Raw genomic sequence first — 14,398 nt, 5'->3', positions numbered from 1 at the left:
AGTGGCGGCGGGCGGCCAGTGTTGTCTCACCGTGTTTGCTCTTTATTACCGGCCGCGGACGTTTACCGTCCATTACCTGCCTTCAGCAAACTGTCATTTGATCCTGTTCGCTACACAATTACACACAGCTGCTTAATGCCATAATTTAAATGCACATTTAATTACGCCCGACGTAAAAGAGGAGTGTTATGAGTTAACCGGATGTAGCTGTCTGTATATTTATAGGTGACGTAATAGTTGCTGAAAGGATGAAACTAGTTTAATATAGACTTTTTACAAAATTCGGCCTTATCGCTTAAAAGCGATCTCTTTCAGGCAACCTTAGGGCAGAAGAAATAGTCTAGTGTCGCCATAGTAATATAAGTTACAGTAAAGTTATGATAAATATTCAAGTACTTTAACTTATACATACATACATACACACATACATACATAATGTTAGCATTTAAATTTGCAATTCTGACAATTATTAAAATATTGGATTTTTTTTCGATATTACTCTTATTGATTACAGTACAAAGATGGTGACGTCATCTTCCAAATGGTTAATACCTATTAATTTATCTTTGTTATCTGTTTTGCAGGGTAGTTACACAATAAATACTGTTATCATTTAAATGTGAGCTTCTAATAATTTTATAAGATTTTATCGTTCTTATTGTGATTATTATTTGTTGAAGTACCAGAAGAGCATAAAGATGGAGACACCATCTTCCGAATAGTTAATACAAATTTTCTGATTGGTCAGTCGACATCTTTGTCATGTATTGGCGTGATTGTTGTCCTATAAATATGATAATTTATAAGTTAAGAAGCAGTTATTGTTTAATTATTATGCGACTTGCGTTACTGCTCGATAAGGGGCGTATAAGTGATTAGTGTCGTATCGTATTCAATTTAGTTAAAAGTGTGTATTGTGAATGAATAACAATAGATTTGAAGTGAGAAATAAATGTTTCCTTCAGTGTTCTTAGTCGTGTTCTACAACACATATAAACATACATGCTGTGTGGTTACGGCAGTTAAGAATACAGCCACCCCCTCTCTTCCAGTGGGTGTCGTAAGAGGCAACTAAAGGATAAAACAGTTCCACTACCACCTTGGACCTTAAAAGCCGTCCGATGGCGGGATAACCATCCAACTGCTGGTTTTGAAATACACAGGCCGAAGACGGGCAGCAGCGTATTCGGTGCGATAAAGCAAGCGTGGTGACTGGGCAAATCAAATAAGTTCATGCTATTCTTGGCGCGAACTTGTGAAGGCCTATATCCAGCAGTGGACTGCGATAGGCTGAAGTGATGAACATACATACATATACATTATTTATTTGCTGTTAAGTTTCAAGAAAATGCTTCCTGTCTTTTAAAATTTGCAAGTGTTTGTACATGTCTAATATTCAAGGGTAAGGTATTCCAAAGGTGAGAAGCATAAACTGTACATTTACAATGAAACAACTTTTTCGATTTTATCGCGGTTTATGTTTTTACACGCCCGACGTTTCGGATACTTCACAGCAACCGCGGTCACGGGTGGACTCGGTCCTCCGGTTACGTCGTTATGAGTGAAATTTTCGTAAACTTAAGAAAACAATAAGTTAAAAAATTATCATAAAGGGAAGAGGAGTGAGAAGTAATTTCAGTTTTTTCAAGTAAATTATCGTTGGAAAGACGACAGGTTTCATTGGAATCACCAAAAAATTTGAATCGTTCCTTCAGTTACTCGTAAGATGGGGTAACAGAATTAAATATAATAGAGTAAAGTAAGGATATAAGTAAGGATAAGTGTTCCTGCGAAGGGGAACTGAGAGCCACTTGAATTTTCTTACGAAATAAATAAATAATAAACGCTCACACTCAACAGACCCCAGTTGGATTATCTCCTGTGTTGTGTGGGTTCGGAAACACACAATATACAAGCACAAACGCCCAGACCAAGGTCTGTATGGCCAATGACCAACATCTGTATGGCCAATACAAACGTTTGTCATGTGCGTGGATTGCACCTGCAACTGCCAGAGCAACAGCCATAAACCAGTGTTGTGACCGTTGCGCTAACGCCATCATCATAATAAAAAACGGAACACTACTTTGGTCACACTACTTTTACATAAAATGTATACTGTAAATGTACATAAAATGTACTTTGTAAAGAATATATATTTATACAAACAGCGTGTCCTCAGGAAGGTCGACGTGGAGAAATTGTAGCAACATTTTAAAGCCTCTTACTGAGCTTCCTGCGACGGGATGCACTGTAAAAGCGCCGCTAACTGCTGCGGCGGTAGTTTATCCTCGGCGGTATTGACGTCTGCAGCTTACGTTAAACACAGGATTATTCATTTGATTTCGTTCCTGCCTTATTTTGTACATACATAAGTTTTCGTATCGATTTCTATGTATTAATAAATAAATAAAAGAAAAAAACTTTGTAAAAAGCAAACTTTTATATCATATTAATTGCGTAATGACGTTATATTATGTTTATATTAGAAGTTTTAGAGGAAAAGTTTTTTGTTTTTAGGGTTCCGTCCCGCAAAAGGGGAAAAAAACGAAACCTTTGTAGGATCACTTTGTTGTCGGTCTGTCTGTCAAGATCCTTTTTCTCAGGAATTCGTCGAGGTATCGAGCTGAACTTCATATATCAAATACTCAAGCCTACTGTCCCTTGGAGTTGTGAAAAAATCAAACTACTAAGTCAACGCAATCAAAAGATACAGCCGTTTATGCTGCAAATTTTCGACACTCGAAAGAGAATCAAAACCTACAGAGTGTTTTCCGTGAACTCAGCATCACGAAAGTTTAGTACGAAGCAATGACTTATAGCACTGATAAAGGAAAAATTACGAAAAGCATAAATTTTTAGTTACATCATATAATAAAAATATTTTTTATAATTTTTGTATGGAACCCTTGGTGCGACTCTCACTTGGCCGTTTTTTTTAATTTATCTTTAGCGCATTTAAGATGAAAGCTTGTTTTTTAAGTGTTTTTGTCTTTATTTATTTTCTACTTTTTGTTATCGCCGAACGTCTTAGTCTGGATTTCTCAGTAAATCCTTTCATTTGATACCCATATATTAGGAGTACTTACCTCAAAAATAACTAGTCAGCCATCTTAGGTGTTCCGCAATGTTGGATTTAGAATGACGTCACACAGCTAACTATGTATTGTCATCCAAAGTAAATGTGTATACATAATTTTTTTAAGATCAATCAGTTGAAGAAATATTTTTCAAAATCGAGTACCAAGACCACCCTAACAAACATACATACTTACATTGCGAGTTGAATAAAAACCTTTTAATAAAATCTGTTTATAAATAATATTTTATAATTGTGTATTCCAGGCTCGAGACGCACGATGAGCGGAGCTGAGAGGCCGTGCTGAGGGCGGCGGGCTCATGGACGACCCGGTGCGCATCGCGCGCGAGCGCGTCGAGTGCGAGGCGCGGAACAACGCCACCGCGCCGCCACCAGGTAGCCTGGCCTCTCCATGTCCTGCATCGTGATAGCTTACTGTCATGAGGGGGCCCACTGGACTGGTATACTTATACACACAAACTCTGACTGGTATACTTATATACGCTTCACAAAAGAATAGCGACGAATTATAAAGACAAATTCGACATTTCCATTAAGCGATACGGACACGGACTTGACCAACTGTTTAACCAACTAAATTATGTATGATAGCGTTCACGGTGGCGCTTAACTCAAATATTTCTTTGTTTTTAAACTGTAGATATAGTTGTCAAGTTGATGTTCAAGCTCGTATATTTTGGCCATAAATGATATCGTGTAAATGTCGGCCTCATTCGGAATATAATTAATTACTTGGTCTAGTTATTGTAGTTATATATTGAAGAACTTTGTTGTGACGCCTGCAGGTCTCTACTGCGAGGGCACGTACGACACGTGGCTGTGCTGGCCGCACACCCCCGCCGACACCACGACCTTCGCGCCCTGCCCGGGGTTCGTGCCCGGTTTCAGCACTGATTGTGAGCTGGTTTACTTTGCATATTTAGACTATTCACTTGGATAAACTGACCATAAAACTTTAAACAATTTTTTCAGTATTTGCTCACAAAATATGCACGGCGAACGGAACGTGGTGGCAGCATCCGTTGTCGGGCCGGCCCTGGTCCAACTACACCACCTGTGTTAAACCTGAAGATGTATGTTCTACTTTATAATTACATATTGCATTGTTGCATGTATCTACGCCTGCACGGGCTTCTGATGGTATAACACTCTCCCGCAGGACGTGAGTGACATCGTGGCGCTGTACGAGACGGGGTACAGCTTGTCACTCGTGGCGTTGCTGCTGTCGCTAGGAATTCTCTTCTATTTTAAGTAAGTTTTGAAAGTCATATATTGTTGAAGAGTTTAAAGGTTTAATTATGCATTTAATTCATATTGATGTGGGGCACAGCAGGATATGTCTAAAATCTAGAGCTACCCTTCTGGGGAAGTACCTCAACCTTACAGAAGATCACAGTTAAACAACACATACTGTTCTGAAGCAGTGTTGTGATCCTGTGGTGAGTGAGGTAGCCAGAGCTCCGGGAGAGTGGAAGGTGGGGTCAGAAAAGCGTTGCTTATGGTGTTGCACGCGTCTATAGGTTACGGTAACCGCCTACAATTAAGCGGGCCATACGCTTGTTTGCTTTCCTGATGGAATATAATTGTGTTTACAGGCAAACGAAAAAAACCGACTTCAATTACATCGACAAGTAATACAACGTAGATCGACGAAAAAATAGTCAAGTAACTACGCGTTATCAAAGATTACTCAAAAATTAGTTATCAGATCTCGATAAAATTTAAATGTGACCACGTGATGAACATCAGCTTTTGATTAAATTAAAAATTATGAAAATCGGTACACTCAGTAAAAAGTTATGTGGATTTTCGAGAGTTTCCCTCGATTTCTCTGGGATTACATCATCAAATCCTGGTTTCCTTACCATGGTACAAAACTAGGGATATCTCCTTTTTAACAAAAAAAGAATGATCAAAATCGGTGCATCCAGTAAAAAGTTATTGGTATAATACAACGTAGGTCGACGAAAAAAGCGTTGTTAGATCTCAAATAAATTTAAATGGGACCTATTGACACACACCACCTTTCGATTAAAAAAAAATTGTCGAAATCGGTCCACCCGGTCAAAAGTTCTGATGAACAAAGATAAAAAAAAAATACAGTCGAATTGAGAACCTCCTTCTTTTTTGGAAGTCGGTTAAAAAATCTACTTAAGCCAAGAAAAAAATATGTAAATTTTGTATACTTTGTTTTTTTTTATTCCCGGTAAAAAAAATCTTTCTTCTTCTTTAAAGCGTCTTCGGTGCGACAAAGCCAGTACTGCGGTCACCAACCCGCCTGCCCAGCGTGGTGACTATGGGCAAAACACATGAGTTCACGTTATTTTTGGCGTAAACTTGTGGAGGCCTATGTCCAGCAGTGGACTGTATAGGCTGTAATGATGAAAAAAAATCTTTCGTAGGCGTTCGAGTTTATTGTCGTGTGTAACACACACACATTTTTTTATTTATTAAGTTTTCAATCATGTTTTAAAATTGTCAATCGACTGTTACAGGAGCCTGCGGTGCGCTCGTATAACGGTGCACATGAACCTGTTCGCGTCCTTCGCGCTGAACAACGCGCTGTGGCTGGCGTGGTACGGGCTGGTGGTGCGCTCGCCGGACACGCTGCGCGAGTCGCCGCTGTGGTGCCGCCTGCTCAACGCCGTGCTGCAGTACGCGCTGCTCACCAACTACACGTGGATGCTGTGCGAGGGGCTGTACCTGCACACGGTGCTCGTGAGCGCCTTCGTGTCGGAGCGGCGCCTGCTGCGCGGGCTGCTGGCGGCGGGCTGGCTGCTGCCGCTGCCGTCGGCCGTGGCGCACGCGGTGCGCCGGGCCGTCGCGCAGGAGCCCTTCTGCTGGGCGGACGAGGGCGCGCGCGCCGAGCTGGCCGCGCTCGTGTGCATCGTGGTCTTGCTCAACGTGGCCTTCCTGTGCAACATCGTGCGCGTGCTGTGCACCAAGCTGCGCGCGGGCGGCGGCGCGGGCGGCGCGCGGCCGTCCGCCACGGCGCTGCACGCGCTGCGCGCCACGTGCCTGCTGGCGCCGCTGCTGGGCCTGCAGTACCTGCTCACGCCCTTCCGCCCGCCGCGCTCGGCCGGCTGGTGGCTGGCCTACGAGTACGTGTCCGCCGTCACCACCTCGCTGCAGGGCCTCTGCGTCGCCGTGCTCTACTGCTTCTGCAACGGCGAGGTGCTCGCGCAGCTGCGCCGGCGCTGGCGCGTGCTCACGTTCCGCCCGAGGGCCAACTCGACGACGAACACCACTGTGTCGGTCAGTAAACGAATGGTTCGTCGAGCTCTAAGACACAGTTATGATAAACTCGTAAATTATTTTACGTCACTTACGTGTACCTGTAATCGGTTCCAGTTCGTACGGTCGGCCGGAGCGGGCGCGGGCGAGGAGAAGGTTTGACTGGCGGCCGGCGGCGCGGGCGCGGGGGGAGCGGGCGAGGCTGGTGCGGGGCGGGGGGAGGCGGGAGCGGGGGGCGAGGTGGAGGGGGGCGAGGCGGCGCGCGGCCGCCGCATCCGCTTCGAGGTCGACAGCGACGAGGACGCGCCGCCGCACACGCGCCTGCTGTAGCCGTCACTACCGTCACTACTGGCACTACTCCTGTCGTCAGCGCTGGTCGAGTGTTCTGTGAGACCACTGTAGACAATTGTCTGCACTGACGATGACTCGTGTAATCTGTGTTGTGTGTATGAAGTGACAATCTAATTGATGTGCAATATCGTAAAGTGTTTAGTGTAATATAACTATACTGTAATGTGACTCGTGCTCCATGTGCACGATAGTTGTACCATGACGATACCTACGTGAGAGACAGTGTTGTGTGCAGCGGAGGGGTCCCACCCTTCTTGTCCTGCTGTTGAAACTCATAGCATTTAAATGTTTACGTAATTTAGTATTAATGAACGATATTATGATTGTTAAAATTGAAAGACAACTATTTATTTTTTTTTGCATCTGATGTTAACGTTTACTCTTTCATACCTATGTTATATCAATTATTGTTTGTAATTGTGTTTAGATTCTATTTTATATTGTGTAAGACTTAAGAACTACGATAGAAAGTGAAGTAATGAAATGTGTTTATCTTGATAAAAGGCACAAAACGAAGTTAGTAATTTGAGAATATATTCGACCAATGTGTATAGTAGTGTAAATAAAATTTGTAAATATGTTTTAATATATTATACGTATAAAACTTGAATAAATTGTTTTTATCTTTCCCTTACATAATTATAGTATTACTATAAATATGAATATATTTTATTGTACGGAAAAGTAAAACTAAAAAAAGTGTGAACAAAAGAAGGCTTACACGTCTCAGAAAAGATTAATACCATATCAAATGGTAAATATACGAATCAAATAATGCCATCTATCGGAACCATATTAGGGTCTAATAGATGGCGTTATTAGAAAACGTCGTCGTCTATCGATATGTCGATAGATGTTACGAGAAACGTAACGAGGTCATTCACTCAGTAGAGTTCATTCCTCATTATTTTTTCATATCGGGGTCTTTTATGAAAATAGATTCTTAAGGAGTAAACTATAAAAATAGAAATAGATGTCAAATATTATAGAAATAGATATCAGTTAAAAAACAGTCGAATTGAGAACCTCCTCCCTTTTTTGGAAGTCGGTTATAACAAGTAAGGCAAATACGCGTTTTCAAAGATCTCGATCAAATTTAAATTGGACCACGAGACAAGCATCAGCTTTCGATTTAAACAAGAATCATCAAAATGGATACACGGAATAAAAAGCTATGAAGTGTGATACAGCGTAGATAGACGAAATAATATTGATGTAATTAGATTTAACTCTAAAAGTACTTGTCAGAACTCAATCAAACTTAAATCAGACCACATGATAATCCTTCGATTAAAAAAAGAATCATCGGAATCGGTCTACTCAGTAAAAACTCTGTCGAATGAGAAACTACTCCTTTTTTGTTTGAACTCAGTAAAGAAACAACAACAAAACAAACAAACAACGGCGTCATTCAGATGAGGATTGTCCGAAGACTAAACTTTACCATACCTTTTCAAAAGATTGTTTTGCTCATATAAACTTAAGTGAGATGTGGAACTAGCTAGGTTTTTTACTCACACACAGCCTATTATTTTATGTTAAAATCGTGTAAAGTCATAACTTAAATGTGTTATAATTTTTTACCATTTTAAAATGTTTCCTTTTTGCGAACTAGATGGCGTCGGCGTCGAATTAGATCGCGCTATGGTTTCGTTCACAAAAAGTGATGTTATGAGTACAGATGTCACCGCCTCACCTCTAGAAACTGGGGTTAGGTACCTGCGTTGCTATAACTTGTCGTGTGTTATTTTCTCCATCTGCTTCAGTCACAACTTATGAGTTATGACTTAATTCAACAGAATCACTATATAAAGTCATTTATTCAAAACAGGCTGAAAATAAGCACTTTTTGAAGGTCAATTTTACAAAAGACAGTCTCCCTCTGTTACTTTACTTTCTGTAGATATGAAATGTAAAGAAGAAATAGGTAAATGAATGTTATTTTAAAAGGTATAATCGTAGGTATTTTTGGTGCTGTATAGCGTTCACGCAGACGACGTCGCGGGCAGCAGCTAGTAATTTAAATAAATAAATAATTATCTTATAACATATATACTCACGGTAATCTGTTCCTATGGAAAGCAACTTAATACTTGTATTACAGGTAACAGCTGACTGTTATAACTTTTTTTAACCAACTTCCAAAAAAGGAGGAGGATCTCAATACGACTGTATTTTTTTAATGTATGTTACATCAGATCTTTTGACCGGGTGGACGGATTTCGACAAATGTTTTTTAATCGAAAGGTGGTGTGTGTCAATTGGTCCCATTTAAATTTATTTGAGATCTAACAACTACTTTTCGAGTTATATCTAATAATGTGTTTTTACTTGACGCTTTTTTCGTCGACCTACGTTGTATTATACCATATAACTTTTTACTGGTTGCACCGATTTTGATAATTCTTCTTTCGTTGGAAAGTAGATATCCCTAGTTTGGTACCATGATAAGAAAACCAGGATCTGATGATGGAATCCCAGAGGAATCGAAGGAAACTCTCGAAAATTCGCAATAACTTTTTACTGGGTGTAACGGTTTTTATAATTTTTAATTTAATCGAAAGCTGATGTTTAATCATGTGGTCACATATAAATTTTATCGAGATCTGATAACTACTTTTTGAGTAATCTTTGATAACGCGTAGTTGCTTGACTATTTTTTCGTCGATCTACGTTGTATTACTTGTCGATGTAATTGAAGTCGGTTTTTTTTTGTTTGCGAGCAAACACAATAATTTTATTTTGATAAATATGCATAGAAATAATACAAATATTTTAATAAAAAAAAATACCCAGACTCAGGCGGGAATCGAACCCGCAACCCGCGAAAAAGAAAGCAGGGCCAAAAACTTTTTGTTAAATTCCACGCCGATGAAACGCCGATACAGCTAGTTCATACTTATATATGTAAAAATTAATTAATAAAATAGTCATGTGGCGCTAGTAGAAGTTTTAACTGAGGTAGGGCACAGCAGGAATTTCCTGCTCAAAATATGGAGCAGCCCGACTGGGGTAGTACCTCGACCTTACAGAAGATCACAGCAAAATAATACTGTTTTCAAGCAGTATTGTGTTCCTGTTGGTGAGTAAGGTGACCAGAGCTCCTGGGGGGTTGGGGATTGGGTCGGCAACGCGCTTGCGATGCTTCTGGTGTTGCAAGTGTCTATAGGCTGCGGTAGTCGCTTACCATCAGGTGAGCCGTACGTTTGTTTGCCGACCTAGTGACATAAAAAAAAAATACAGTTTTGAAAACTAGTACAATAACAAAAATATAAGACACCGTGAAATATAGTAAAATAATATAGTGAAATACAGTTTTGTGTATTTAATTAGTAGTACCTGGATGACCGAGCTTAGCTCGGTAGTTTTAGTAAATCGTGTTTCTTTTGGAAATCATATTTAAATACGATTTACAAAATGATAAAATATGAATAATATTTATTTTACTGACAGTAAAAAAAATATAAATAAATATTAAAAATCAAAAATAAAAAATAATAAAAATAATAATGATAAGATATGATAATAATGATAAGATTTTAATTTTAGAGACACAAAAGGAAGTAAGTATAATATATATGACAGAAGAAACAATGATTCGAACTGGAATAAAGACCTATTTATTTGTTATTATTTCTATTATTTTATTTTTTTTTTTTTTTTTACATGTTGCGGACAGCACTATTTGTGAACCGCATGAAGAACGTCTAACAAAAATAACAATAAAAAACGTTCATGACCCTTACACTAGATGATGTTACTTATACTTTAAATCGCGCTATTGAAATAAAATATCAGTTATATACATAAGGTACGTTTCTGATTCATTTTTTTTTTCCACTACTTCGCATATTCACTCGTAATGTGTGAAAAACAGTGTCATGTGTTTTTTTTTTTTTTTTTGTGTGAATGTATTCACGATCGACCTATTAACGAGTATAGTAAAAAAAAAATTCTAGAGCGTTAGGCTTAAAGATTTATACATTATCATTGCCATCTACCGACCATACTATCCGTAAACATCTTACATTTAAAAATAATGAAATATATAATTATGTAAATAAATAAATATATGGTAATCATTTAATCCTTTTCATTTGTAATCTTTGTTTGAATAAAGTTAAACATGCTTAATGTGCTTACTTGGACGTTATAATAGTCTAACAAAAATAAAAAACATACTCTAGTGAAATAATATTAATATTAATTGTTAAGGAACGTCTCACATCTTGCGTTGCAACTCTTGGTTCACATCGTGTGGTCCGCACTTAATTTATCGGTCATCGGTGTGAAGTGTTTATAAACTGTGAGTGCAATAGACAATCAGTGGTGTGACAGAACGTTAGCTATATAAGACAGTGATTTGACATTTAACTCCTCTTTCCCATATTTCTTCTCGTCGTGCGAAGTGTTTGCATAATAATGTAATTTGTAATACAGCAATCTATTCTCTTCCATCTTTCATTTTCTCCAACTCTTCAAACAACAATCAATAAAATACAAGCAACAAGCAATACAACGAAACATTAATTATTATAACGGTAAATCCTCACGGTACGTGTCGTGTAAGACAAACAGTCTGCAAATATGTATATATATATATTATTATAAAATATAGTATATATTATATATATATATATATTATATAGTATAGTATAGTATATATTAGTTATAAAATATAGTTTATTTTAAATACATACGCTTCAGCCGGCTATATCCCACTACTGTGCATAGGCCTCTCTCCCCATGTAGGAGAAGGATCGAAGCTTAATGCACCACGCTGCTCCAATGCAGGTTGGCGGATATATTCCCTACTATGAGTAACGATTGATATTAGATGTACATGATAACATATTATGGGACCGACCGCTTAACGTGCTCTCCAAAGCACGGTGGGGAGACGAACAAGGACTGCACAAACACCCAGACAAACACCCAGACTACGGCAAACACCTGTATGGCCAAAACAAATGTTTGTCATGTGCCGGGATCGTGCCGGGATCGGGCCCGCAACCGCCAGGCGCAACAGGTACAATCCATGGCTACATACTAATATTATAAAGCTGAAAACTAGTCAAAAAAAAAAAAACGTATATATATATATATATATTTTGTGCACACCAATACACAACACCTAACACATGTATGCGCTAATTTGTACTATAATCGATATTTAACGAAATCAATGAAACATACTATCGGTTTGTCGTCTTCATACTAGATGGCGGTGGTTGTACTTTAAATCACGCTAACGTTACGACAATCTTAAAACATATGATAAAGGATGGTTTGGTGGTTTGGTGGTTTGGTGGTTTGGTGGTTTGGTGGTTTGGTGGTTTGGTGGTTTGGTGGTTTGGTGGTTTGGTGGTTTGGTGGTTTGGTGGTTTGGTGGTTTGGTGGTTTCGGTTAGGTTTCGGTTAGGTTTCGGTTAGGTTTCGGTTAGGTTTCGGTTAGGTTTCGGTTAGGTTTCGGTTAGGTTTCGGTTAGGTTTCGGTTAGGTTTCGGTTAGGTTTCGGTTAGGTTTCGGTTAGGTTTCGGTTAGGTTTCGGTTAGGTTTCGGTTAGGTTTCGGTTAGGTTTCGGTTAGGTTTCGGTTAGGTTTCGGTTAGGTTTCGGTTAGGTTTCGGTTAGGTTTCGGTTAGGTTTCGGTTAGGTTTCGGTTAGGTTTCGGTTAGGTTTCGGTTAGGTTTCGGTTAGGTTTCGGTTAGGTTTCGGTTAGGTTTCGGTTAGGTTTCGGTTAGGTTTCGGTTAGGTTTCGGTTAGGTTTCGGTTAGGTTTCGGTTAGGTTTCGGTTAGGTTTCGGTTAGGTTTCGGTTAGGTTTCGGTTAGGTTTCGGTTAGGTTTCGGTTAGGTTTCGGTTAGGTTTCGGTTAGGTTTCGGTTAGGTTTCGGTTAGGTTTCGGTTAGGTTTCGGTTAGGTTTCGGTTAGGTTTCGGTTAGGTTTCGGTTAGGTTTCGGTTAGGTTTCGGTTAGGTTTCGGTTAGGTTTCGGTTAGGTTTCGGTTAGGTTTCGGTTAGGTTTCGGTTAGGTTTCGGTTAGGTTTCGGTTAGGTTTCGGTTAGGTTTCGGTTAGGTTTCGGTTAGGTTTCGGTTAGGTTTCGGTTAGGTTTCGGTTAGGTTTCGGTTAGGTTTCGGTTAGGTTTCGGTTAGGTTTCGGTTAGGTTTCGGTTAGGTTTCGGTTAGGTTTCGGTTAGGTTTCGGTTAGGTTTCGGTTAGGTTTCGGTTAGGTTTCGGTTAGGTTTCGGTTAGGTTTCGGTTAGGTTTCGGTTAGGTTTCGGTTAGGTTTCGGTTAGGTTTCGGTTAGGTTTCGGTTAGGTTTCGGTTAGGTTTCGGTTAGGTTTCGGTTAGGTTTCGGTTAGGTTTCGGTTAGGTTTCGGTTAGGTTTCGGTTAGGTTTCGGTTAGGTTTCGGTTAGGTTTCGGTTAGGTTTCGGTTAGGTTTCGGTTAGGTTTCGGTTAGGTTTCGGTTAGGTTTCGGTTAGGTTTCGGTTAGGTTTCGGTTAGGTTTCGGTTAGGTTTCGGTTAGGTTTCGGTTAGGTTTCGGTTAGGTTTCGGTTAGGTTTCGGTTAGGTTTCGGTTAGGTTTCGGTTAGGTTTCGGTTAGGTTTCGGTTAGGTTTCGGTTAGGTTTCGGTTAGGTTTCGGTTAGGTTTCGGTTAGGTTTCGGTTAGGTTTCGGTTAGGTTTCGGTTAGGTTTCGGTTAGGTTTCGGTTAGGTTTCGGTTAGGTTTCGGTTAGGTTTCGGTTAGGTTTCGGTTAGGTTTCGGTTAGGTTTCGGTTAGGTTTCGGTTAGGTTTCGGTTAGGTTTCGGTTAGGTTTCGGTTAGGTTTCGGTTAGGTTTCGGTTAGGTTTCGGTTAGGTTTCGGTTAGGTTTCGGTTAGGTTTCGGTTAGGTTTCGGTTAGGTTTCGGTTAGGTTTCGGTTAGGTTTCGGTTAGGTTTCGGTTAGGTTTCGGTTAGGTTTCGGTTAGGTTTCGGTTAGGTTTCGGTTAGGTTTCGGTTAGGTTTCGGTTAGGTTTCGGTTAGGTTTCGGTTAGGTTTCGGTTAGGTTTCGGTTAGGTTTCGGTTAGGTTTCGGTTAGGTTTCGGTTAGGTTTCGGTTAGGTTTCGGTTAGGTTTCGGTTAGGTTTCGGTTAGGTTTCGGTTAGGTTTCGGTTAGGTTTCGGTTAGGTTTCGGTTAGGTTTCGGTTAGGTTTCGGTTAGGTTTCGGTTAGGTTTCGGTTAGGTTTCGGTTAGGTTTCGGTTAGGTTTCGGTTAGGTTTCGGTTAGGTTTCGGTTAGGTTTCGGTTAGGTTTCGGTTAGGTTTCGGTTAGGTTTCGGTTAGGTTTCGGTTAGGTTTCGGTTAGGTTTCGGTTAGGTTTCGGTTAGGTTTCGGTTAGGTTTCGGTTAGGTTTCGGTTAGGTTTCGGTTAGGTTTCGGTTAGGTTTCGGTTAGGTTTCGGTTAGGTTTCGGTTAGGTTTCGGTTAGGTTTCGGTTAGGTTTCGGTTAGGTTTCGGTTAGGTTTCGGTTAGGTTTCGGTTAGGTTTCGGTTAGGTTTCGGTTAGGTTTCGGTTAGGTTTCGGTTAGGTTTCGGTTAGGTTTCGGTTAGGTTTCGGTTAGGTTTCGGTTAGGTTTCGGTTAGGTTTCGGTTAGGTTTCGGTTAGGTTTCGGTTAGGTTTCGGTTAGGTTTCGGTTAGGTTTCGGTTAGGTTTCGGTTAGGTTTCGGTTAGGTTTCGGTTAGGTTT

The 14,398-nt window shown here is 40.1% G+C and overlaps 1 protein-coding gene across 1 annotated transcript; it reads left to right on the top strand.

Moving 5' to 3' along the window:
* Nucleotides 1–3,399: 3,399 nt before the first annotated feature.
* Nucleotides 3,400–6,496, top strand: LOC123656654 (calcitonin gene-related peptide type 1 receptor). The gene is made up of 6 exons (XM_045592316.1): nucleotides 3,400–3,475; nucleotides 3,886–3,996; nucleotides 4,073–4,173; nucleotides 4,260–4,351; nucleotides 5,596–6,355; nucleotides 6,452–6,496. The coding sequence occupies exons 1-6, from the start codon at nucleotides 3,400–3,402 to the stop codon at nucleotides 6,494–6,496; spliced, it is 1,185 nt and encodes a 394-aa protein (XP_045448272.1).
* Nucleotides 6,497–14,398: the final 7,902 nt, after the last annotated feature.

The sequence above is a fragment of the Melitaea cinxia genome, chromosome 9 (genome assembly GCF_905220565.1).
Source record: "Melitaea cinxia chromosome 9, ilMelCinx1.1, whole genome shotgun sequence".
NCBI lineage: Eukaryota > Metazoa > Arthropoda > Insecta > Lepidoptera > Nymphalidae > Melitaea > Melitaea cinxia.
The sequence above is the reverse complement of the archived record's forward strand: the minus strand, read 5'-3'. Positions and strand labels throughout refer to the sequence as shown.

Coding starts and splice junctions, on each gene's coding strand:
- LOC123656654 (XM_045592316.1), top strand. CDS start 3,400: ATGGACGACCCGGTGCGCATCGCGCGCGAGCGCGTCGAGTGCGAGGCG. Junction 3,997..4,072: donor GCCCGGTTTCAGCACTGATT/GTGAGCTGGTTT, acceptor CAATTTTTTCAG/TATTTGCTCACAAAATATGC. Junction 6,356..6,451: donor CGACGAACACCACTGTGTCG/GTCAGTAAACGA, acceptor AATCGGTTCCAG/TTCGTACGGTCGGCCGGAGC.